This window comes from Balaenoptera borealis (assembly GCF_965194805.1).
Source record: "Balaenoptera borealis genome assembly, chromosome: 6".
NCBI lineage: Eukaryota > Metazoa > Chordata > Mammalia > Artiodactyla > Balaenopteridae > Balaenoptera > Balaenoptera borealis.
The window spans coordinates 73172131-73197222 of record NC_138863.1 but is presented as its reverse complement, the minus strand read 5'-3'; the positions used below and the strand labels follow the sequence as shown (position 1 = coordinate 73197222).

General features: G+C 38.0%; 1 protein-coding gene and 1 pseudogene across 26 annotated transcripts in view; one reads left to right on the top strand and one right to left on the bottom strand.

Moving 5' to 3' along the window:
- Positions 1 to 25092, bottom strand: part of LOC309630263 (heterogeneous nuclear ribonucleoprotein R pseudogene) — a 499447-nt pseudogene that overhangs the window by 105531 nt on the left and 368824 nt on the right. The window lies entirely within an intron of this gene.
- The window catches only part of PKP4 (plakophilin 4), a 246574-nt gene that overhangs the window by 116296 nt on the left and 105186 nt on the right, over positions 1 to 25092 (top strand). For 23 of the 25 annotated variants that reach the window (XM_082395241.1, XM_082395257.1, XM_082395256.1 and 20 more), the window contains one exon: positions 15040 to 15152. The exons of the other annotated variants lie outside the window; for them this stretch is intronic. In XM_082395241.1, the coding sequence (XP_082251367.1) occupies positions 15040 to 15152 (113 nt within the window). The remainder of the gene's footprint in view (positions 1 to 15039; positions 15153 to 25092) is intronic. 25 annotated transcript variants of the gene reach the window in all.

The window sequence follows — 25092 nt, the reverse complement described above, 5'->3', positions numbered from 1 at the left end:
GCTGCAATTAATATTTTATGTATACAGTTGATTTTATTTCTCCAGAGTATATATCCAAAAGTGGAATTGCAAGCTCATGGGGAATATATACTTTTAATTTTAAAAGAGGTTACCAGATTATAATAGCAAATCACACTAACATGAACAATACGTGTCTGTGCTCTTTTCTCCAAGTGTTCCTCCCCATCCCTGGATGGGACACTTTGAAAATATTTGCCAACATGATGAAAACCAGCATCTTGTTATTTGATTTTCTTTCTCCTTATGAATGAAATTGAACATTTTTTCTGATATTTTAATTAGCATTTACATTTCATCTTAGATGGATTGCTTGTTGATACTCTTCCTATTTTTACTATGTGTAAATTTGTTTATATGAGATTTTAAATGTGTGTTATATGTTAGGTGTTAAAAATATTTCTCTCTTGCTCTCTTTTTTTGGACATTTGACTTTGCATGAGCTTTTGGAGTATGAAGTTTTATTTTTATGAAGTTAAATATGCTTGTTTTATCCCTTATGATTTGGAGGTTTCTTGTCTTCTTTAAGGAGGTCTCTATCATCCCAAGTTTATAAAAATATTCTCCTAACCCTTCTACTCTGTTGGTGGGAATGTAAGTTGGTACAGCCATTATGGAAAACTGTATGGAGGTTCCTCAGAAAATTAAAAATAGAATTACCGTATGATCCAGCAAGCAATCCCACGCCTGGGCATATCCAGACAAAACTCTAATTCAAAAAGATACATGCACCCCTGTTCATAGCAGCACTGTTCACAATAGCCAAGACATGGAAACAACCTAAGTGTCCATCAACAGATGAATGGACAAAGAAGATGTGGTACATATATACAATGGAATACTACTCAGCTGTAAAAAAGAATGAAGTAATTCTTATAATGAAATAATTGCAGCAACATGTGTGCAACTAGAGATTATCATACTAAGTGAAGTCAGAAAGAGAAAGACAAATACCATATGATATCACTTATATGTGAAATCTAAAATATGACATAAATGAACCTATCTATGAAACACAGACTCACGGACATAGAGAACTGACTTGTGGTTTCCAAGGGAGAGGGAGGAGGGAGAGGGATGGATTGGGAGTTTGGGGTTAGTAGATGCAAACTATTACATTTAGGATGGATAAACAACAAGGTCCTACTGTATAGCATGGAGAACTATATTCAGTATCCTCTGATAAACCATAATGGAAAAGAATATTTTAAAAAAGAATGTATATATATATGTATAACTGTATAATTGAATCACTTTGCTGTACAACAGAAATTATCACAACATTGTAAATCAACTATACTTCAGTTTTTTTAAAAAAAGATACTGAAAAAAAATATTCTCCTAGGTCATCTTTTTTTTTTTTTTTTTGGCTGTGTTGGGTCTTCGTTTCTGTGCGAGGGCTTTCTCTAGTTGCAGCGAGCGGGGACCACTCTTCATCGCGGTGCGCGGGCCTCTCACTGTCGAGACCTCTCTTGTTGCGGAGCACAGGCTCCAGACGCGCAGGCTCAGTAATTGTGGATCACGGGCCCAGTTGCTCCGCGGCATATGGAATCTTCCCAGACCAGGGCTTGAACCCGTGTCCCCTGCATTGGCAGGCAGATTCTCAACCACTGCACCACCAGGGAAGCCCAGGTCATCTTTTTATATAGTGGGTTTTTTCCCCTACATTTGTTATAGAACGTGTGTGTGGGGGGGGGGGGGGTTTGAGGTGGTAATCTAGCTTTGTTTTCCCTAATTATACCAGCAGTTCTTTTTCCATTGAATGAAATTCTACCTTTGTCGTAATTACTAAGTTCCAATATATACTAGCATCTGGCTCTTTAATTCTTATTACATTCCAGGGCTTTATTTGACTTGGGAAAAAATGTTTTGAAGCAATAAAGTCAATACAGTTCTAAATAAAACCTTCAGGAATAGAAAATGAGACAACCTTATTTTTTTCAGCTTCCTGTAACAGAAAGAGCAAGAATTTAGAGTTCCATTCCCAGCGCTCCACTTCCTAATTATGTGACCTTGAGCAAGTCATTTATTTTGCCTCTCCCACGCTATGATTGTTCAACTCAATAGTGGCCTGCACTTTTGTAAGGATTAGAGAAAAAAATATGTAGAGTGCCTGACCCATAGCTGGCCTCCATTCGGTGGTACCTAGTATTACCACTAGTGTTAGGACTTAACAAAAAATAAAGTAAGACATTTGATATCAAATTATGTCTGCTCCAAACATAAGCAGATGTGTCATTTCATGAGTATATATGATGTGCAAGAGAAAAAGAATTCTAAATATGGTAATTCAAAGATTCTTTCCGGCAAGTAAATTAGTATGACCAAGAAAAATAATGTAATGAAGTCTTGCACCTTTTTCTAAGAACTTTTTTCTTTTTTCTTTTTCTTTGTTTTCTACTGAGAGCCATACAGACCTAACACAAGTAAAAAGTAACCTTATTTAACTTGTCCACTTTTTTAGCTAAGTAAGGAAAATACAGCTATTGGGAACAACAAATTTTAAAATTAAAACAAATTTTAATTGCTTTTCTGTTTAGCTCACCTGTAGAAGAGCTGGATGTTAGGGGAGAAAGCAGGAGAGTCAGAGAAAAACAGAGGACACTGAGTATGGAAACACTTGTGGACCTGAAAATAAGGATGGTCGTGAGTCTGGATGCAGACACATTGATGTGCCCCAGTTCTGTCCTAAGGCTTTAATGTTTCCTGTAGGTTAGAGATGTCCTGTGGTTATCAATAATACATTGATTTTTCTTAACCTTATTTCTCAAGAACCCCAGGACAATTTCTGGAGGTTTAGAAACAAATGATGTTAGTGAAGCCATACAGGTAAAATGTAAAAATCAAAAAGTTAAAAAGGCAAAACAATTGAATACCGCTTATACCTCTTGGGCTGGGTAACAAGACTTTTCAGGGAAACATTTAACTGACTAGGGCACAGCTCATAAATGTATGTTCTTATTCTAGTTACCTCCTCGCTTCCCCACACTTTAGTCTTAAAATATCTGCAAAGGAGAAAGAACAGCTGTAGAAGTAAGCCTAGTAATTTAAAAAGTATAACCGTAAGACAAGCGCTACCTGCACTAGACAGTATTTGTTTTCTTTCCCCATTACACTTCATTAAGTTACTAACCAAACCTTAAATTAATCATTTTGAAAATTAGCCTCTTATTCCCTAGTGCTATTTATTAGACCTACTGAAGAAAGGAAGATTAAATTTTGCCTTGTTTTTGTTTCTCTTATCCTTTTCCTATTCTTTGTTGTGTTTGCAACAGCTAGTGCACAGAGAGGAAGTGGGAGGTTGGTCGTTTATTCCTCTCACTTTTCCATTTCAGCAGATAATGATATATATGCATTATTATCGTCTGCACAGTCAATTAGCTCTGAAATAAACATCTAACATTAGGTGATATGCATCACTGGTCTTACTAATTTTGAAATATTTGGGTACTAGAAAACCAGGTAAATTATTAATGTTAAGTCATTATTATTTTTCATAATTTCTTAATGAATTTTTTTAAAACATCTAATCAAATATTCAAGACATTACATTTTAAGGGAAATCTCCTTTGTGTTTTTGACGTTAATTCTACCAAATACCTGCCTTGTTGGAAAATGACAGCAGGCGTTGTCATTGACAACTGCAACTGACACTGATACCAGGCATCCATTTTTCATGTTGTAGCTCTTTTACTGAATATTTGTTTGACTACTAGTAAACATAAATTAGTAAAACCTCAACTAACAGAAGACTTACCTAGCATTTATATTTACACACACATATATTCATACACACACACATTCTACTTTTAGGAGAGAAGGTAAATGGAAATAAAAGAAGGCATTTCTAGTTTAATAATTTAAAGTGTCAGTGGACTGGTGGACAGCTTTTCAAAAATGTCATGCCAAGGCTGGGGAACTCCTGATTTTCTGAGAGGCAGGGTGTGACGCCTGAGAGATCAGGGAATTTGGCAGATGGAAACAGGTTATAAGCAAGTGAGGGGAGGGGAAGCAGTGGCATGGAGTAAGTCATAGTAACAGTATTAAGCTACTGTGCCACTGAAATTATGCATGTTATTTTTCAAAAAAAGAACCTATTTGCCCATGTCACTATGAATAATATGAAATCCCTGATAGAGCTGATTTATTGAAAGAGCAGTCAACAAAATTTAGGGAAACACAGGTTCTAGTTACAGCTCTGCCTTCATATCTCTCTGTGACTTTAAAGATAGAAAATCCTTTTGTACCACTGATTTTTCTAATTTCCCTTACCTACGTCGTAGGCATGTGATTATTATTACATTTGAAATGCTTTAAGAGCCTCATAAAGGATCAACCATAATATATTATGCCTGTCATTATATAAAAATACTTAGGAATCAATCAATTTAAAAATGTATGTGATCGATTATAACATACTAAATAAAGTGTACTATGTAAAATTCACCCAGAATGAATTAACAGGATTTTCTTGTCATGGTCTTGTAAGAAGCTAGATGGAGGAAATATAGATTTCACTGTTCTTTAAGGAGAATTCAGCTTAGTAAATGGAGCACATGTAATGGCTAAGTGCTTTACGCAAGGGCTGGATAAAGGACTCTAGGCACACGGGAGGGTGATATTTCAGGTGGATGGAGCAAGGTGAGAAAGAGCTCTGAGTGGTAAGTATAGGCAATTATGAATAGTTCTGTCCAGGCGCATGAAGGGGAGTGGCAGGAGACTGAAAAAAAGGTATTTGGGGCAGACTGCAGAGGGTCTTAAAATAAGGCTGTGATAACCGTACTACAGGCTGGGTGTGAAGGGCATGGTGTACAGTGGTGTGTAAACACCATGGGGTTAGGAGTCAGACTGATGCGATTCAAATTTTGGCTTTGGATGACTTCAGTCAAGTCAGCCGTCTGTGAATGAGGGTAACCTTCAATACCTTGCAGTCTGACTAAGAAGTTAACGACATAATGCATGTTAAAGCTTAGCAGAGAGCCTGGAGTCCAGGAAACACTCAGGAAAGGATAGAGATTATTGATGAGTAGTATTATACCCTCAACAGATTTATCTGGAAGAAATGTGAAAAGCAGAGTCAAGGCCCCTCACAACCACGGTGGGGAGAAGGCTTAGTGCAGGGTTATTACAATAGTCTAAAGTTAATGTCAGTCCGAATTAGGGTAGTAGTGGTGGGAATGGCAAGGAAGGGAATGGATTAAGTAGTGGTAGAGAGGTTGAGTGACAGGATTTGGGAAACCATTTAACGTGTGAGAAATGGGGAATAAGAGAAAGGGGAAAATGATGAAAAGATGAAAACAGGGGCTTCCCTGGTGGCGCAGTGGTTGAGAATCTGCCTGCCAATGCAGGGGACACGGGTTCGAGCCCTGGTCTGGGAAGATCCCACATGCCGCGGAGCAACTAGGCCCGTGAACCACAATTACTGAGCCTGCGTGTCTGGAGCCTGTGCTCCGCAACAAGAGAGGCCGCGATAGTGAGAGGCCTGCGCACCGCGATGAAGAGTGGCCCCCACTTGCCGCAACTAGAGAAAGCCCTCGCACAGAAACGAAGACCCAACACAGCCATAAATAAATAAATAAATAAATAAAAATTGTATAACTTTAAAAAAAAAAACAGATTTATTTAAAAAAAAAAAAAGATGAAAACACTTGCATTTTGAGTCTGAGTAAAAGGGGAATGGTGGTTCCATTTGGTTAGTGATTCTGGAACTTTTGTGTGCATGAGAATCTCCTGGAGGTCCTGTTCAAGCACCAATGGCTGGACCTGACCCCTTCTGGTTCTAAGAAGTTTCCAGGTGATACTGATGCTGCTGGTTCAGGGCCCGTACTTTGAGGACCACTGCAGTGGAGAAAGAAAAAACACAGGAGGCAGGGAGTGGTATGGCTAGATGGGAGCCATGCTCATCCTTCAAGTAGAGATGCTTAGTTCACTACCATCAAAATGCTTGGTTCACTACCATTGAAAACATCAGTCTGAATCTGATTAGAGATAGTAGATTTGGACATCACTGGTGTACACAGGCCCATGCAATGGTCAGAGATTGCCAGGTAAGAGATTAAAGAGCCAGTGAGCTACTGGTGGGTAGACAAGTTTTTATAAAGCCATCAGTGATGCTGTAGGAAAGGCTTGAGCTTTTACCTGTTTGCCTCAGCCTTCTCCTCTGTATGTGGCTCTAAGCAAAGCTTTCATTAGTGTGTTTTAATGTAAACATCTCTTCATTTTGATTTCCTAATAAAGGAACTTTGGTGACAGTTACAGATAAGAGCCTGAGGTTTAGAATGTAAATTTAGAGCATCTGGTAAGCTTTGCCATTCTCTCTGCTTCATTAAAACTGAAGGATAGATATCAAAGCTAAAACCTGGTATAATTCTGTGTGATTTGATAGTAGGATAAAACAATAAAGATCTGAATGTTGATCATCTCCTATTTGAATGTTAACTAGTATAACAAAAAATCAGATTGGTGGTTGTGTCTCATGTTTTTCTGTTATCTTAAGATCTAAATGTAAAAAGCTGTGGGTTTAGATTAGAGCGACTAATCCAGCAGAAGCATCCTAACTAATCATTCCCTTCCTGTCTTCAGAGTGGTGTGAGGTCAGGAGTTTCCATTTGAAGGTTAACCCTTTGTGGTGACCGGCCCTTTGTAAATATTCAGCCTTGACCAAAGTAATTAAAATTTTGTTTTCCAACGTGTAAGGTATACTTTTAATGTAGAATACAGGATAGTACCCCTTAGTCCAACCATCCCAAAATACAATAAAAATGAGCTGAATTTTTATTTTATTTATTTATTTATTTATTTTGGCTTTTGGGATCTTAGTTCCCCAGCTGGGGATTGAACCCGTGCCCTCAGCAGTGAGAGCTCAGAGTCCTAACCACTGGACCACCAGGGAATTCCCTGAGCTGAATTTTTAGTGTTGACTAAGTTGTGTTCTGCAAGACAATATTGTTTCTTGAGATGTTAATAGTTATTATTTGAAAAAGAAAAAGTGTGGTTAGTTTCAATAAATCAAAGAATTGCCAGGTTATACAAAGGTAAGCTGATATCCTACTGGTGGATGTCTGAAAACTTTTAATATGCTAGTGTCACTGTGAACCTCCAAGCTTTGGAATCTTCTGGGCAGCATTTTTCAAACCTGCTTGAAGGTTTAAACCCCTATGGGACAGTGGGACACTGGTATCTGAGAACACAGTTTGATTGAGAAAGGCAATGTTTCTTCTTAACAGAAGGATCTGGTCAGTACAAAGGAGTTAAACATCATATACTTAGCATTTTTATAATTAATTATATATGGTTTTTAGTGACTACCAAGTAGACTTAATAAAGACTTGTCAATTATTAAGTAAACTGTGATAGAAGGTCAGGACATTTGATCACCTCTGCACTAGTGGATGGTTATTAAGGTTGAGAGTTCAGGGACCCTTTGAAAATATGACTGCTTTGGTTTTGGTAGCAGCCTAGATTAGGGAATGGAATCTGGGATGCTTTGAGGATTTCTTACTAGCTCTTAAATATTCATTTTTGAAGTAGTTCTCTAGGCCTGACTCAAGAGCATCAAATATGTGATCATGACCATAATTTACTCATCTTTTTAACATGCAAAAGAGAAAAAAAATGCTATAGTATATCCTGATATAGGACATATACTGTGAAATTCTCTGCACCTTAAAAATCTAACATATTATTATTCAGTGATGATTGATCTTTTAGTGATATAAAACTCTTTCACCATACTAAATTAGAAAGGTAAATTATTTATTATTGGAAGATTTTTAAGCAACAGTGATTGAAATAAAAATTATTTCTTACTTAAGCACTGATTGTATCAAATAATGACCTTGTCAGTTTACTTCTTTCAGTCTAACCAGTACTCAGTACTCTCCTGCTGAGGTGTATAGACATGGAAAGGTATGTTGACCCCTGGTGTGCTGTACACATACTGTGATGTGAATGGGTTTTTAATACACAGATGAACATCTTTAAAAATTACGTATTTTAATTTATATTAAGAAAATTATATAAAAGCATTAGAAACGAGGATTTCAATGATTTAATGCTAGGATGATACTGTCTTGTCTTAAAAAGGAGTCAATTTAAAGAGAAATATTTACTAAAAGGTAATATAGGTCAAATGGGAAGGAAACAGAGATTGAGGAGTCCTGAGATCAGGAAGATGTTTTCTGATGAGAAGATTTAAGCATTAAATTGAGAGGAAACACTGACGATTCGGGAAAGAGAAGCAAGATCCTGGAAGAGGCAAGAGGGCATGGAGAGTCTGGCCTTAGACAGGAAGGGGACACTCCCTCTACCAAGCCTGGAAGAGGGCTGAGGCTTAACATAAATGCGGGAACAGGAAGTTGAGGGTGTCATCGCTAATGGCCTGATAGGAATGCCTACTGCTGTTTCTTAATTGTCATCATCATAGTGGTAGTAACTATTGTAGCCACTCCTGAATTAGTGAATCAGTTAGAACTACCTGAAGTAAATAGATGCTAGTGATACGAGTGGGCAACTGTAGTTGGATGGCATGACCCCCAATGAGCTTTTGCACAAGTTGGAAGAATAATTGTTTCTAGCATCTAAGGAAAGAGAGAACACAGCATACTAATGTAAGAATGTAAGTGGACGAGACTTCCCTGGTGGTCCAGTGGTAAAGAATCCAACTTCCAATGCAGGGGACGCGAGTTTGATCCCTGGTCAGTAAACTAAGATCCCACATGCCGCAGGGCAGCTAAGCCCACGTGCCACAACTACTGAGCTCACACGCCTCAACTAGAGAGCCTGCGCACCGCAACTACAGAACCCACATGCCCTGGAGCCGTGTGCCACAACTAGAGAAGAGAAAACACATACACCACAACTAGAGAGAAGTCCGAGCACTGCAACAAAGAGACCGTGCCTCAATGAAAGATCCCGCATGTCCCAATGAAGATCCCTCATGCTGCAACTAAGACCCGATGCAGCCCCAAAAATAAATAAATAAATAAATAATAAATCTCTCTTTAAAAAAGGAATGTAAGTGGGAATATGATTACAGATTCTACTGACAGGAGGACAGTGAGGAATATTATATACAACTTCATGCTAATAAGTAGAGTAGTGAGGAGCCAAGAGAAGGCCAGTTTCCTTCTCTGGAGCACCTCAGCTGTGATGTGTGAAGAATGCATAGTCTTCACCAGAGAGAGGTCAGAAGAAGCAGTATTTTCAGGAAAGAACTACATTTCAATTAAAGTCTGTAGGTGGAGAGTCTTCTTAGTAACCCTGAGATGGAGAATATTCTGAGTAAAAGATGAAGAGTTTATAAACAGAATTTGCAAACTGGAACGAGGCTTCCATAGGGCACAGTTGGAAAGGGTCAGGAGATATGTCACGACTGGCCATCAATGAGGATTTAATGAAGGTGAGAGGGGCTAGGAGGCCACAAGAGGGTGAAGTATGCCCTGTTTTTAGTGCCAGCACCAGAGTCCTTGAAGCTGAGGTCTGGGATGGAGCGCTTCCTGCTTATTGAAGGAGATGGGAGCGGGAGGACCTAATGCTGAAAGCTTCCTGGGCTTCTGGAAGCCAGTGGCAGGAGACATGACTAGGTATGCAGTATTATTTCTGTTTAAAAGTAACACTGAATCACCAATTTAAGGTCTCATTTAGGACTGAGGTACCTGGAGTTTAGGTAAAGGTAGAGATTTCACTCCAAATAAGCAGCAGGAACAGGTGAGTATGAAGAAGACCCAACTAGAAGTCTCAGAAATGGAAAACGTTGTCATTGGAAAAAAGTGAATAATAGTTGAGATAAACCCTTCACAAGGCAAACAGAGAAATAGTGAATTGAAAGAAATACTGAGAAATTCTCAGAGAAATTAAGAGAAAATAAGAAAAAGCTGTGGAGACTCCCATTTCTGGCATATTCAATACCCTAACCAGTCTCCCCACTGAAAGAAACTAAATATGTATACTGAATAAAGTATTTAAATTGTCTTTTTAAAAGCAAGGCTGAGCTGCCAAGGAAGTAAAGTGCTCACAGAAACAAAAACCAAAATGAAAGTGGGACTCCTAAGCTAAGTAAGCAGTAAACCTGGCTTCCACCTTGAAAGTATGTGTCAAACCTAGGTGATCTTGAGCATGCCATTCGATGTCAAATGCCATGTGCCCTTTGAGGGCTACCCAAGATGGGGAGTCTAATGGGATATCCCTTGCCCAAACATAAAACTTTACAGAGCTACAGCATTAGTACAAGGGTGTTGAGAAACCTGTCCCCCAGAAGAGGACAAGCTTGGGTGCTGGTAGTAGGGGGAAAATATCCCCCTGAGAGTTTATGATACCTGTGAGAGAGGGTACCTAAATGGCCAATAAGCATATGAAAAGATGTTGGTTAGCAAGGAAATACAAAATAAAATAAATGCAAGGTAGCACCCCATGCCTATCAGATTACAAAGAAAGAAAGGAAGGGAGGGAGGGAAGGAAGGAGAGAGGGAGGGAGGGAAGGGAGGGAGGGAGGGAAGTAGGGAAGGGAGGGAGGGAGGAAGGAAGGAGGGAAGGAAGGAAGGAAGGAAATTTAAGCCCCAAAATGCAAATCGGTATCAGTGAAAATGTACAGAAACTGGAGCTCTCATACACTGCTGACTGGAATGTAAATTGGTACAACTACTCTGGAAGGTAATTTGATAATCATTGTCACGTAAACTTGAAGATATGCATAGCCTTCAACCCAACAATTCCACGTCTACGTCTCTACTGGAGAGGTCTGGCACATGTGCACAAGATGATTTATACAGCGATTCTTATTTTGCAGTATGCTTATAATTGCACAAAATTGGAAACAACCCAAGGGCTCATCATTATGAGAACATATAAATATATTGTGCTGTAGTCATACAATAGAATACTGTTGAGCAATGGAAGTAAATGAACTAGATCTATGTGTACTGATACTGATAAATCTCAAAATCATAATAAAACCAATCTGCAGAGCACTGGGTAGTATACCATTGATATAAATTGTATGACTATGCAAAACAATACTATATATTATTTATGGATCTGTATATATGGAGTAGTAAGAATATAAAATATTTATGTGAATATTAAACACCAAATTCAAGATAATGGTTTCTTCTGGAGAGGGAAGAAGAGAGAGAGATAAGATCCAGGAAGAAGAAACCAGGGGATTCCATTGTATCTGTAATATTTTACTTCTCAGAAACCCTGAAGCAAATGTCGCAAAATAGTAAGATTTGCTAGAGCTGGATCAGGTTTGCCAAAGCTCATTGTATTATTGTGTAGACTTTTTCAGTACATTTAAAGCATCTCACGGTATTGAAAAATTAGGAGTGAGAGAAAACTTCTATCATTGTATAAAAGGAATCCAAAAACAATACTGTCCCAGGTTGGGTTCTCACTGAAGTGGAGTTGTGCATGCATGTTTATTATAGGTCAGCACTTGCAGAGGTGAGGGCAAGGAAAAGCAGGCTTGGGCAGGGGAGAGGTCCAAATACCATACCGGGCAGTCCAGCCCGTGGAAAGCTCTGAAGCAAATCTGGACCCGGCTTTTATATTCTCATCTCAATCGGTGGCTGCGTGCAGCCTGCCCAGAAGGGTACAACTTCCTTGGTCAAGGAGATTCTCTGCAGCTGAGGCCCCACTGAAGGCACTGACCACTGGGGTACTGAGTCCTTCCTTGGGCCTCCTTGGGCCATGCATTTCTGTCTGCCATACAAGATCATGCAAGTGAATCTTTGTTTCCTTCTATTCCCTTGACTCTCAGAGAATATTTATCAATATACTTACCCGAGAGAGATGAGGTAAATATAAACAAAAGCTTCCAAACGCATGTGAACTGACTCCACTTTTATAGCATGTTAGTAGGCGTGGCTTTCTTTCTAAGCTTGATTATGGTCTTGTTCGACAGAATTTAAGAGGAAATTGTCATGTACTAATCACTGGCAAATGCTTTTAACATTATTTCCTTGCTCTTCTCAAAGGACCCCCCTATAATTTAGATGCCCAGTTTTGGATGCTGCAGTAAAGATCAGCCTTCACACACTATGTTTAGAGGATAAAATATTAAAATTTAAAATTTTTAGATGATATCACAGCATAATCATCTTAATCAGTGTTATTTTGGAAATCATTAGATGTGTTTTTATATGACTGTGTAATACTGTCTTCCTTGTCAGTCAGTCTAAGAAACCAGTAGAGACAGAATTGTCAAATATTTATATCCTACTCATTCATCTTGGTGCCAGTCACATGTGGGAGTTTTATTTATATTCTGTAGAAGTAGTATTAATAATTTTATAACAAAGCATACATATATTTTACTTGTAAATATCCACAGGTATTAGATAACCTTTACAGATTCCATGCTTTACAGCTTCCTGAGAGTCTGCTTTGGGGGCTTTAATGATGTCATACTTGTGAGAAGTGTGGGCAAATAATGGGTAAAATGGTTTTGATAAAAGTAGCCAGTGATGTTCAATATTATGGGTCCCACAGCCAGGAGGGATACAGTGTAGACTTTACTCAGTTCACATGAGTGTTAAAGGAATTACCCAACTTCTAAAAAAATGTAGGTGCATCGTGGGTACAGAGGCTCTTCTAGCAACTTGACAACTGTAAATGGTTTCTAGCGGTCTGTCAGTCAGAGTTTCTAGTTGCAAGAAAAAGAGACTGACATGGCTAATTATGCAGGGGAAAAAAGGTGCTTATTAGGTGGTTATTAGTGAATTCCCGCATTTGTTGCCAGGACTGGAGAACAAACCTTGAGACTAAACTCCCAGGGACAGTGTCCAAATCAAGTAAACACTGCCACTGCCACCAAGTATAAACATAGTTTGTGTGGAGGTCATTTCCACGTTAGAAACTTGACCTTGAGTCCTACTGCAGGGAGTACAGCAAGAATGTTAAAGAAAGAGAGAAAACGAGCTTCATATATTTTCTGATGTCAGCGTCTTGGTTTCAGCATCCAAGTCACAGTCTGGCATCTTCTCGGCAGAGCCAAAGTCGTCTGTCTCTGCTTCTAAAGGAAGGAATTATGGGACATTAAGTTCCAACCTGTGCCTTCAAGCAGGAAATTTCCCAACTATTTCCTTGAAAGGATGCTCAAAAGGCCATAGGCAGCTACAAATATGATTTTAAAAATCCACTAAAATATATATTTTTTCTATGAATGGAAATTTTTTTAAAGTTCTAATTTGAAACATGCCTCAATCCTACCCTGGTAACTTTTGGCTATCCCCAAATGAAGAAAACCCTCCAGCCCTCAATCCCTAGTAGCCACTGAACTGAGAACACAAATGTTATGTGATGGCTTAGGGAATATTTTGAGATTCACAGATGGTCCTTTCCTGGCCCAGCTTGATCCAAGCAGCCAGTCTTCCAGGAAAAGATGTGTATAATAAGACAACTGAGTAAAATAATTGAAAGAATGGAAGCATATCACAAAAACTGTGATGCTGTTTAAGGACAAAGAAAGACTAAGTGTGAAGTAAACATAATACTATTTGTCCTTAAAATCAATGACCTTAGCCTGGTACTGAATGTTGTGCAATTATTATCTATCTGGTCTTTTGTTGCCGAACATTTATCAAAAGCCTGTGGTCTAGGAATTGTTAAGTAGATGTAGGCAGTGTCCCACTTACCCATTATGATCCTATTGTACGGCATTATTGGGCCAACTATTATTCATTCAGGCACTGCCCTATACGCCCACACCAACTGGGCTCATTAGAAAAGGACTCTCAATACCAGAAAGCAATAAGGAGTTCACGGACTGTTTCTTAAGAATTATTCTAGGAATAGTTTGTAGAATTTGCACGGCCAATGCTGTCAAGTAACTGCACATTTGCCTGATTCCACAGGGAGTTAATACACTTTTCAATTAAATTGTTTATTTTTGTTTGCATGGCAAATACACATTGTCATGAATAATATTATGTTGTCAGTAATATTATTATTATAAACAAAACTAAGGTAGTTTTATTTCTGATTAGCTCCTAGACTTAGGGTTCATCTGTCTGGTATTTTGAACCAGGGGTCAGTGTCCAGTTAAACCACTTACAGTTCAGCATTTGCTTTGAGTAGACTTGTAAGGAGTTAATATGGCACAAGGGAGCTTGAGGTGTTATTGGAGATGTTATTTGTGGCTTAAAGCCTTTAGAGTATACTTGATTTGATTTATAGATATTTTATGGCATGGCCTGCTTTCTATTTATTAAAATCCTGTCAAGGTAACAATGAGATAAGTGCAAATAATGTTAAAACATTTCTCGTAGAATAGAATACTGGCCTTCATGATGCATCATAGAATGTAGAATATAATTTCTTGAGACAATCTTTCTTTCCACCTTTTTAATACAATTTTAAATTCTATATTATGGCCCAGACTTTTTCATTATTTTTTCTCTTGTCCCTTCATGCAGTGACACATGAATGCACTTGTGACAATAGGAAAAAATGTGTATTATAGATAAATATAGCAAGGCTTTTTTGTGGGATTGTAATGATTTTTTTTCTTAACAATGGGAAGGCTTTGTATCAAATATGGTCAAGTGATTCTCATCACAGGAATTTACTTCTTTTTTTTTTTAATGCTGTGCTAACATTCAGTATGAGGGATGGAAGAATTGGCTGTTGAGGATGAAGAGCCTATATTGGTTGGTGTGCCTCTAATGTAGGCACATCGAGTGAGGACTCTGCAAACCTTACTTTAATACATCACTGGAGCAAAAGTACTGTTTGAACACCTTTTTAGAACCACCACCACCAACAACAAAAAAGGCCAAATAAAGGTCTACATGTTTTCAGTTTCAAACGAAGACACATATTCTAGTGCCTTTAAGTTTGTAAAAGCTACAAATTAGTAGGTTGTTTAGGCCCACAGTTCTATTCAAAACCCTAATCTCGTAAGGCCACACTGTAGTGTTACATTACGGGCATGTTCCTGTGTTTCCTGTGACGTACATGAATTCATGTATCTGCCTAAGCAAACCTGGTGCCTTATATGCCTTCTATTTCCTTGAATCACAGGAGCTTCAGTTTCAGCGACTAACCCGAGAACTGGAGGTGGAAAGGCAGATTGTTGCCAGTCAGCTAGAAAGATGTAGGCTTGGAGCAGAATCACCAAGCATCGCCAGCACCAGGTACAGGGCCGATGGCTCTATTTTCTTACACGCCTTCAAGTCACACCTTATTAAGTTGTTCTAGATGCAGCAAATGATGCTTTTAGTGTTGTCACTGTTAACTGGCCTTCCTGAAATTGATATCAAAAATGTCAGTTTATTCTAATTTTGAGAAACTTCTTGTAATATTGATTATCCTTCAATCCTGTGCTTGAAGTGTTTTATACAGCACTGGTATGCCTCTCTAGCAAAAGCTACTATGCTACCTTTAGAAATTTGATTTCTTATATGTAGACAAAGTTAATGAATGTTTTCAACAATTAATTGCTAATTATTTGGCAAAGCTAATTGGCTTTGAAAACCTGATATTGATTTTTTTTAACTGAGAAATATTTCTAAGTGATAACATTTATCTAGCTTTGAAAAATGCATTCAATTTACTTGGAGTTTTCTAGAACTCTGAAAAAGTACTATACGAAATAATTACTATATGAAATAATTGTGTATTCAAATATAGTAAATGCGAAGTAAGTCAGAAAGAGAAAAACAAATATCGTATATTAACGCATATATGTGGAATCTAGAAAAATGGTATAGATGATCTTATTTGCAAAGCAGAAATAGAGACACAGATGTAGAGAACAAATGTATAGATACCAAGGGGGGAAGGAGGGTGGGACGAATTGGGAGATTGGGATTGACGTATATACACTACTATGTATGAAATAGATAACTAATGAGAACATACTGTATAGCACAGGGAACTCTACTTAGTGCACTGTGGTGACCTAAATGGGAGGGAAATCCAAAAAAGAGGGTATATATGTATATGTATGTATAGCTGATACATTTTGCTGTACGGTAGAAACTAACACAACATTGTAAAGCAACTATATACCAATAAAAATTAATTTAAAAAAATATATAGTCAATGCAAAACCAGTATATTACTGGAAAAATACACATTTAATCACAAGTATTTTATATTTAAATAGCCTCTTATGCTATTTAAAATATCATTAGAATAAAAATTACTGCCACAACTCCAAATGGTGAAATCACTGCTTACACAATCTGTGGGTTTCTTTCTTAGTATTTACATATTCCAATAAAGCCTACCATAAAATACTTCTGTTGCTTGCATTTTGAAGCTTAGTTTGCTTAATCCTAAGTAGGTACGTGCCCATAGTAACTTGTCTTTCAGTTGTTTCTAACATCGTAATTGTTGTATTTCTCAGTATCTTCTATTATTCATAGCCAAAAAATCCTTCTTGGTGAATACAATGCTGTCTGTAGTTTGTCTTTCCCAGCTGATTGCTATTAATTTAAAATTATTAGGCAGATAAAATTGTCATGAATTTTTTAATCTTTGACCCTTAACAGTTATGCGCATTAGTATGTTTAGTACGGCATAAAGCATGCAAATAAGATCAAGAAAACTTTCAAAACACAGATATCAAATTATGTGATCATTTTTAAGACATCCAGGCATTTTTTTATAGGAAGAGAAATTATAAGCAAGGTGTAAAATTACCAATCAAAAATTTCTACCTCTAGCTTTGTACTCCTCAATTAGATAATTTATCAAGAAAGTTAAAATTGTCAAAACAAAAATTTGTTTTAATTTTACCCAGTTTTTTTAAAGGATATCTGTATGTTTAGCACCAAAAAGAGCAGTTCACAAGCTAAATAATGTGGTGTTATATATTTCCAGATTTTTTCAAATATAATTTTACACTATTAGAAAAATTAAATCAGTATTTAAAGAATTCAGTTAAGGCATTTATTCTGCCAATTTTGCCAGTTAAACAAACATAGAACTTTTCTCGGTAAACTCCTAGAGATACTTGATATGTCAATAATACAAGTCAATACCTAGAGGAAATGGCAAAGGAGAAAGGAAAATCCCCAGGTACTAGAAATAGAGAACCAAAAGCCAGAGCCACAAGCATTTGAGCTGCCAGTGCAGGAGGCCTGGGCACTGTCAAGCCCCCAACAAAGCACTGGAGTCTTAGGTTTAATACCCCTGCAGGGACCAAAGAATGAGGCCTTATGTGCTCATGGTGGTAGACTTGAACTTGGGAACACTGCATTAAGCCATGACCCTCAAAAGCTGCACCCTTGGACAACCCCAGGCTTGCACGGCATGTGGGTCTGGAGCCCAAATGTAACTGTACGCATTGTTCAGGAATCCCCAGCTGAGAAACTGACATCACCAAAGATGAGCTCACAATCAGATAATAAAAAACTCAAGTCAAAAAAACTCAAGGATGAGTAAGAATCAGCAAGCAGGAGAGCAGGATTTAAAACTTTAAGAACTTGATATCATTGGAGAAAGTCTGACAGGTATGCACAGGAAGACAGGTACAAAGATGCTTATTGTAACATTATTTGCAAAAGTAAAAAATTTGAATCAGGATAGAAATGGGAAGTAAACTGTAGATAAGTAAACTCAAGAGCCATTAAAATGAAATAACTACATGTATCAATGTGAACATCTTTGCAGAACAGACTTTCGAGTGAAAACTACAAGTTGCAAAACAATAGGTATAGGTTATCTTTACGAATATTTTAAAATATACATAATTCTGAATTTAAATAGTGTTTGATTTTGTTTACGAATCAGTGCATCTCTAGTAGAAGTATAAAAAATATTTCGGGATGACACCACTTTAAGATAGTGGTACCTCTAAGAACAAAGGGGAGGAGGAAGCTATCAGGAATTCGGCTTTAGCCAAATCTGTAACATTTTATTTAAGACTGCCATGTGGAACAAACATAACAAAAAATATTAATATTGATATCTGTTCAACAAGGGGGTTGTTGATATATGCATGGCTGTTAGATTATTTTCTGTAGTAAATGTTTTAAAATATTAAATAATTTTAGGGTTATATAGTTTGAATTAGCTAATTCCATAGGTTCGTTAAAAATCTGTTAGTAAAATACATATTGTGAGTAATACTTATTGTCAGTGATTTGGGGCTTTGTGTCTGGATCTCAGTGCCCAGCTTGGCACCTGGCATGGCACTGAGGCTCAGTCAGACAATGTCGGGTGAGTGAGTGGGTCCTGCAGAAATGGAAACCGGGCTGACCAGAGAAAGAGGGAAAGTATGCGCAGAAGTGTGTATGATCTCGCACTGCGGTACTGGAGTTCCAAGAGGCTTGGTAGTTTCTAGGATGTGTACTAAAAGGACCTAGTGGCTTATGAGGTTGGAAGAGTAAAGCTGGCATTTGATTGTGGAGAACCGGGAACCAGGTGATGATGAGTGTCACCTTCATTAGGTCTGTAAAGGAGACAGGTTGAAACACATTGCTGTAGTGGGAAGCAGTTGTCCTGAGAGTGTAAGGTGTAGGTCAGAAAGAAGAGAGTCCAGGCAGCAAGACAGGAATCTATTATGGAATCTTAACGGTTATGAGTAAGGTGGGTTTCTTTATTCAGTGAACTCTGGTTGGAATGATAATTGATCCACTTTGATTGCCCTACTCCCGTCTCCTGTTGGATTCTCATGTATTCTTGATGCCCCCAGCTAAGTGCTAACCCGTTCGTTCAGCCTTTCCCACAGTTCTCCAGGAAAGTCATCTCTCTTCATCCAAACTCTCATAACTGTTCCTCTGTGCCTGTATTAGCCTCCTATGAGGTGCTAAAGCTCACCACAGCCCTGGCACAGTGCCTGGGGCTCAGCAGGCAGGCACCCTGCTAAGTGTTCATTGAATAAATAATGAAACTTAAGCCCAGTGTGATTTAAGTTCCTCAGGAAAGGATGCTTTACCATTAGGTCACCTACTTGGCATTCACCCTTTCTCATATCTGCCTTCTTCACACGTTTCAGTGTGCTTTTCGGTGGACCTTAAGAAGAACTCTGCTCTGTGACCACCAGGTTTACACACTGGCAAGAACCCATTAGAAAACAGTGTTAGTGAAGGGAGCAGAGGTTTTTATTGTGTCACTTGAGGGATCCCCCTTGTGCCTGTCAGTCCCCACCATCAGTCTCAGAACCAGAATCTAAAGATACAGAAAATAGCTCTCAGACCCCAGCCCTCTTTCCCATCAGCCATTTCTGATTTGCTGAAGGAAAATTATAAGTGCCATCAGTGCTTCCAGCCAGGAAACTTCCTTTGGATTCAGGTCCTTCTTACATGGGAGTAAGTTTAGTCAGCAAGATGGAGGATTTGAAAACTGGTTATCTTTCATATTGTTTGATTTAGATCCTGTGTCAGAGTTGGTAAGGTGATCTGTAAGATTTTATTTTTCCTAGTCCAGATATGATCTCAAAGGGTAAAGAAAAGCATACTTTGATTTACTTTTTCAGTTGTCCAAAGTTCTTGCCATGTTGACCTCACCCTGTGAAGAAGGAGTAGACGGTGGCATGAGGTCCTATTTAATTAATGACTCTAATATTGTACTAAATAATATACTGTAGAGCCCTCTCCCGAATGGCTCTAAAGCCCAGCAATTTGGTTTCCTCACACTTGCCGTAACAAAGATAAATTTTAACCCTGCCATGACATGTTCCCATTTTACAGTACGGAAACTGGGCCTCTGCATGTATTTATTTAGGAAGTGTCATAAAAAGAGAGCTGCACAGCTGCCTTTGGCAGTTCACTTGCAATATACCTTGCTGAGAACGTTAAAAAAAATCTTAATGATTGAAATGATAGCTAGGATTTCTTTTAACATCTTTATTGGAGTATAATTGCTTTACAATGGTATGTTAGTTTCTGCTTTATAACAAAGTGAATCAGCTGTACATATACATATATCCCCATATCTCCTCCCTCTTGCGTCTCCCTCCCACCCTCCCTATCCCACCTCTCTAGGTGGTCACAAAGCACTGAGCTGATCTCCCTGTGCTATGTGACTGCTTCCCACTAGCTATCTATTTTACATTTGGTAGTATATATAAGTCCATGCCACTCTCTCACTTCGTCCCAGCTTACCCTTCCCCCTCCCCGTGTCCTCAAGTCCATTTTCTACTTCTGTGTCTTTATTCCTGTCCTGCCCCTAGGTTCTTCAGAACCATTTGTTTTTTAGATTCCATATATATGTGTTAGCATACGGTATTTGTTTTCCTCTTTCTGACTTACTTCACTCTGTATGACAGACTCTAGGTCCATCCACCTCACTGCAAATAACTCAATTTTGTTTCTTTTTATGGCTGAGTAATATTCCCTTGTATATATGTGCCACATCTTCTTTATCCATTCATCTGTCGATGGACACTTAGGTTGCTTCCATGTCCTGGCTATTGTAAATAGTGCTGCAGTGAACACTGTGGTACGTGACTGTTTTTGAATTATGGTTTTCTCAGAGTATATATGCCCAGTAGTGGGATTGCTGGGTCATATGGTAGTTCTATTTTTAGTTTTTTAAGGAACCTCCATACTGTTCTCCATAGGGGCTGTATCAATTTACATTCCCACCAACAGTGCAAGAGGGTTCCCTTTTCTCCACACCCTCTCCAGCATTTGTTGTCTGTAGATATTTTGATGATGGCCATTCTGACTGGTGTGAAGTGATACTTCATTGTAGTTTTGATTTGCATTTCTCTAATGATTAGTGATGTTGAGCATTCTTTCATGTGTCTGTGGGCAATCTGTATATCTTCTTTGGAGAAATGTCTGTTTAGGTCTTCTGCCCATTTTTGGATTGGGTTGTTTGTTTTTTTGATATTGAGCTGCATGAGCTGCTTGTAAATTTTGGAGATTAATCCTTTGTCAGTCGCTTCATTTGCAAATATTTTCTCCCATTTTGAGGGTTGTCTTTTCGTCTTGTTTATGGTTTCCTTTGCTGTGCAAAAGCTTTTAAATTTCATTAGGTCCCATTTGTTTATTTGTGTTTTTATTTCCATTTCTCTAGGAGCTGGGTCAAAAAGGATCTTGCTGTGATTTATGTCATAGAGTGTTCTGCCTATGTCTTCCTCTAAGAGTTTTATAGTGTCTGGCCTTACATTTAGGTCTTTAATCCATTTTGAGTTTATTTTTGTGTATGGTGTTAGGGAGTGTTCTAATTTCATTCTTTTACATGTAGCTGTCCAGTTTTCCCAACACCACTTATTGGAGAGGCTGTCTTTTCTCCATTGTATATTCTTGACTCCTTTATCAAAAATTAAAATGATTGCTAGGTTTTCTATTAATAACTCTTTGGAAGTAGTAGTCTTCTAAACAAAGTAGCAATAAAAAACCCCATTTCTAATATGATTTTTATTTGGTTTATTTACTGCAAAAAAGCATTAATAACACAAGTAATAACACCAGCAATATCAATATATAATGATTCTTAATCTGGAATTGATGGTGCTTGTACCCAAAGATGATATATCAGACCACAAATAATCACTGCAAATTGAGAAACCCTGAAGGGAAGCTATGGGATTAGTTAATAGAGAAGCTACAGACTTTCTCCCTTTGTACCAAGTACACTATAGTTACCTGTGCATTTAATAGTTATCTATTTTAATATTTCACCTGATTAAAGATAGGCTATATAAATAGTCAATAAATTATATCTTTTCTGTATTTATACTGAGTATAGTATAGATATTTATATATTTAATTTTTTACCTCATTTAAAGTGGGCCTTGGGATCAGTTAATAGAGAAAATACCAATTGTCTGCATTTGTTTTGAGTGTACTATAGTTATTTATGTATTCAGTATTTCACCTCATAGAAAGTAGGGTGTGGAATCAGTTTATTGAAAAGTTACAGCATTTCTGCATTTGTACTGAGTACACTATAGTTATCTATGTACTATTTAATATTTTACCTCTCCACATGTATTTGGAACATTTTTAGAAAACACAAAAGCCAACAATGGAATGAGGGAATTGGGGCAAAGATAAAATAAAGACTAGAAAAATAAGATGAAGCCAAGGTTAAAATAGTATACAAAATATATGTTGTTAATATTCCATGCATTGGCTAAAAGTAGAGAGCCACTTTGGCTCTGAGTGTCCTGGTAACCAGGCTAAAGAAAAAAACACTAATGAATTACATGATTCAAAGTGTCTGGAAGATAAAAACAAACCAGGTTGCTTGGGAGCATTTACTGTCCCTGGGGCTGAGACTTGAGTGGTTTCTCTTGTGAGTTGCTGTTGAGAGCACTGCATGATGAGGCAAACGGCGTCCTCGGTAGTTTCTAAATTATAAAATCAGACTCATAGCGGTTCTTTCTTTTGTTGTTAAATATAATATAAATGGATGGAAAAGCAGCTTAGCTAATAGCAGTTCTCCAGGAGGCCAATTCTGTTGCTCCAGTTTGGCTGGAGGATGATAGTTAGCATATGTAGATGGATGGATCAATTTCGGGTTCTCCAAGCAAGCAGCCTGCCATGATGACTTCTGTCTGCAGAGCTTTTTAGAGTCATGGGTGGCAATGGCTACCAAGATGTGAGAGGTCCTGTGTTGCAGGTCACCGTGCAGGTGCACGTTGTGCATGCCTTAGCAACAGAAATGGTCCTCAGGGGATGCAGAGGTATGTACAGCGCATCTCAGGAGAATCTCATAGCACAGGCACCTCAGAGGAAAATAATGCCCTTTAAACCTCTTGCCCCCCATGGGCTAAGCAACAACCTTCAAATCCAAATTTTGATGAATGTAGGATTTATTCTTTTTCTCTTTGCAGTATCATCAATGGAGTGTTTCTCTCACCTTAGCCTGCTTTAGACTTCACTGGATGGGGTGACAGCAAGGGGACTTCCCCTGCCTACCTACACTCCCAAGGGCACAGAAGGGGACAAGTGTGACCAAAGCAGTATTCTAACTTTTTGACTGACTGGAGTTACGTAATGCTCATTTTAGCCAATTTGTAAAGTTCAAGAAAGTATAAAGAGAAAAATCGTAATTCTACCATTCAGAGATAACCACTTTATTTTTATGTCCAGTTTATTGAAGTGTAATTTACTTACAGTAAAATTCACCCTTTGTAGCATACAGTTTTATGATTTTTGGCAGTTTGGCATGTAGTTGTATAACCACCATCATGATTGAAATGTAGAACATTTCCATTAACCCGAAAAAAGAGGCAACCACTTTTTAAAGTTTGCCACATTTCATTCTCTTCAAAAAAAATTTAAGTGTGAGATAATTCCCTCCGGCCAACTTTTTATCTTGTTCCTAAAGTCCCACTTTGATATGCCAGTTCTAACTTTGAATGGCTCCCACCTGTCTGAGGAATTCTCAAGGAGAAAAGTAGCTTGGAGATGCACCCAAGGGATGCTAATTTAGCGGTGATTAGAGATCACTACAGCCTTCCCATGGCAAGCTGCACTCGGTGGGTGCAGGGGACTTGGCCAGGGGAACTACTGCAAGGCACATTCAGTCTTCGAGTGTACAAGACATGGCCTGTGTTGCGTGTTTCATCCAGGCAGAGACATTACACTAGTGGTTCAGCTTGGGTAACAGAAACTGTGGAAGGAGAAGAAAATATAGTTCAAATTGAAAAGTCAGTAAATATAAATATGATCATCTCAGAATTCAAGAAATTGGGTAACAAAACTGTGGAAGGAGAAGAAAATATAGCTCAAATTGAAAAGTCAGTAAATATAAATACGATCACCTCAGAATTCAAGAAATTATTTCTGAAATTTTATAGTACAGAATTTCAAAACTATTTCTGATAACAGACTTAGAATCTTACCATTGCCCAGAAACAGAAACTTCACTTCTCATTTACTTCTAGGTAAGTTGTAGGTGGTAAAGGAGAAAGTTTATTTCTTTGGGACACAGAAATTGGTTCCACATATTTTATCTTGTAAGTGAATCATAGCTTGTCTGCGCCTTAAGATGAAGCACTAAATTTTCATTTATATTGAAGTCAAAAAGAGATACTTAAAAGATGGACCTTTTATTAATTGTAGAAAACACTAATGACAACTTTTGGAATTGAAGCTTAGTTTTAAATTTTTGTTTTGATGTTTTGCACATTGTTTTAAAATTTGTTTATGCCATTTGGAAGCAGTTGGCCCCTTCACATTGTCTGTCCTTTAGCTGACTGCCATTGGTGTTAGGCAGTTACTCTAGACCCTGAGAAAAATCCTGTCCATATCTATCAACTGAATGAGGGGGGAAATGGGTGGCAATATTAAAATTAAATAACTTCACACTCTTCCTAAGATTATCTCTCCCTTTTCAGTTAGTTTAAAGCTCTACTAAAATAGAATTCTTTATGGTTTCAAAAAAGTCATACAATCTTGACAAATAGTCTTCTTATTGCCACTTAAGAAAAGAACTCTGTTATTTTTTAATGAAAAGATTTGATTCCCTACTACCATTCAGACTTTTTTTTTTTTTTTTTTTTTTTACACTTTATAGGATCATCTGCTAGTGCCCGTCAGGCTTCCATTGATACTATTAAAAATTCTAAAAATGCCGTAGGGCTGACAATAGCCGAAAAGCCTTTTTCATGGGTCAGGTCTTTTCTTCAGCAAATATTTTTAAATCATTGTGAAATAAACTTTCTCAAATTAAACAATCTTTAAAAATGAAGCGTCTTGGGCTTCCCTGGTGGCGCAGTGGTTGAGAATCTGCCTGCCAATGCAGGAGACACGGGTTCGAGCCCTGGTCTGGGAAGATCCCACATGCCGCGGAGCAACTAGGCCCGTGAGCCACAATTACTGAGCCTTCGCATCTGGAGCCTGTGCTCCGCAACAAGAGAGACCACGATAGTGAGAGGCCCGCGCACCGCGATGAGGAGTGGCCCCCACTTGCCGCAACTGGAGAAAGCCCTCGCACAGAAACAAAGACCCAACACAGCCAAAAATATAAAAATAAATAAATAAAAAAATTAAAAAAAAAAAATGAAGAGTCTTTGTAAAAATTGAATGTTTGTGTTTTGACGTCTTATTACTTATTTAATGTACTGCTTCAGGAAGATGCTTGATAAAGTTCTGTCCCTTTGACCTTCAGTGCTCTCACTGGCCAAAACCTGAGTTTTTTAAATAATAGTTTTATTGAGATGTA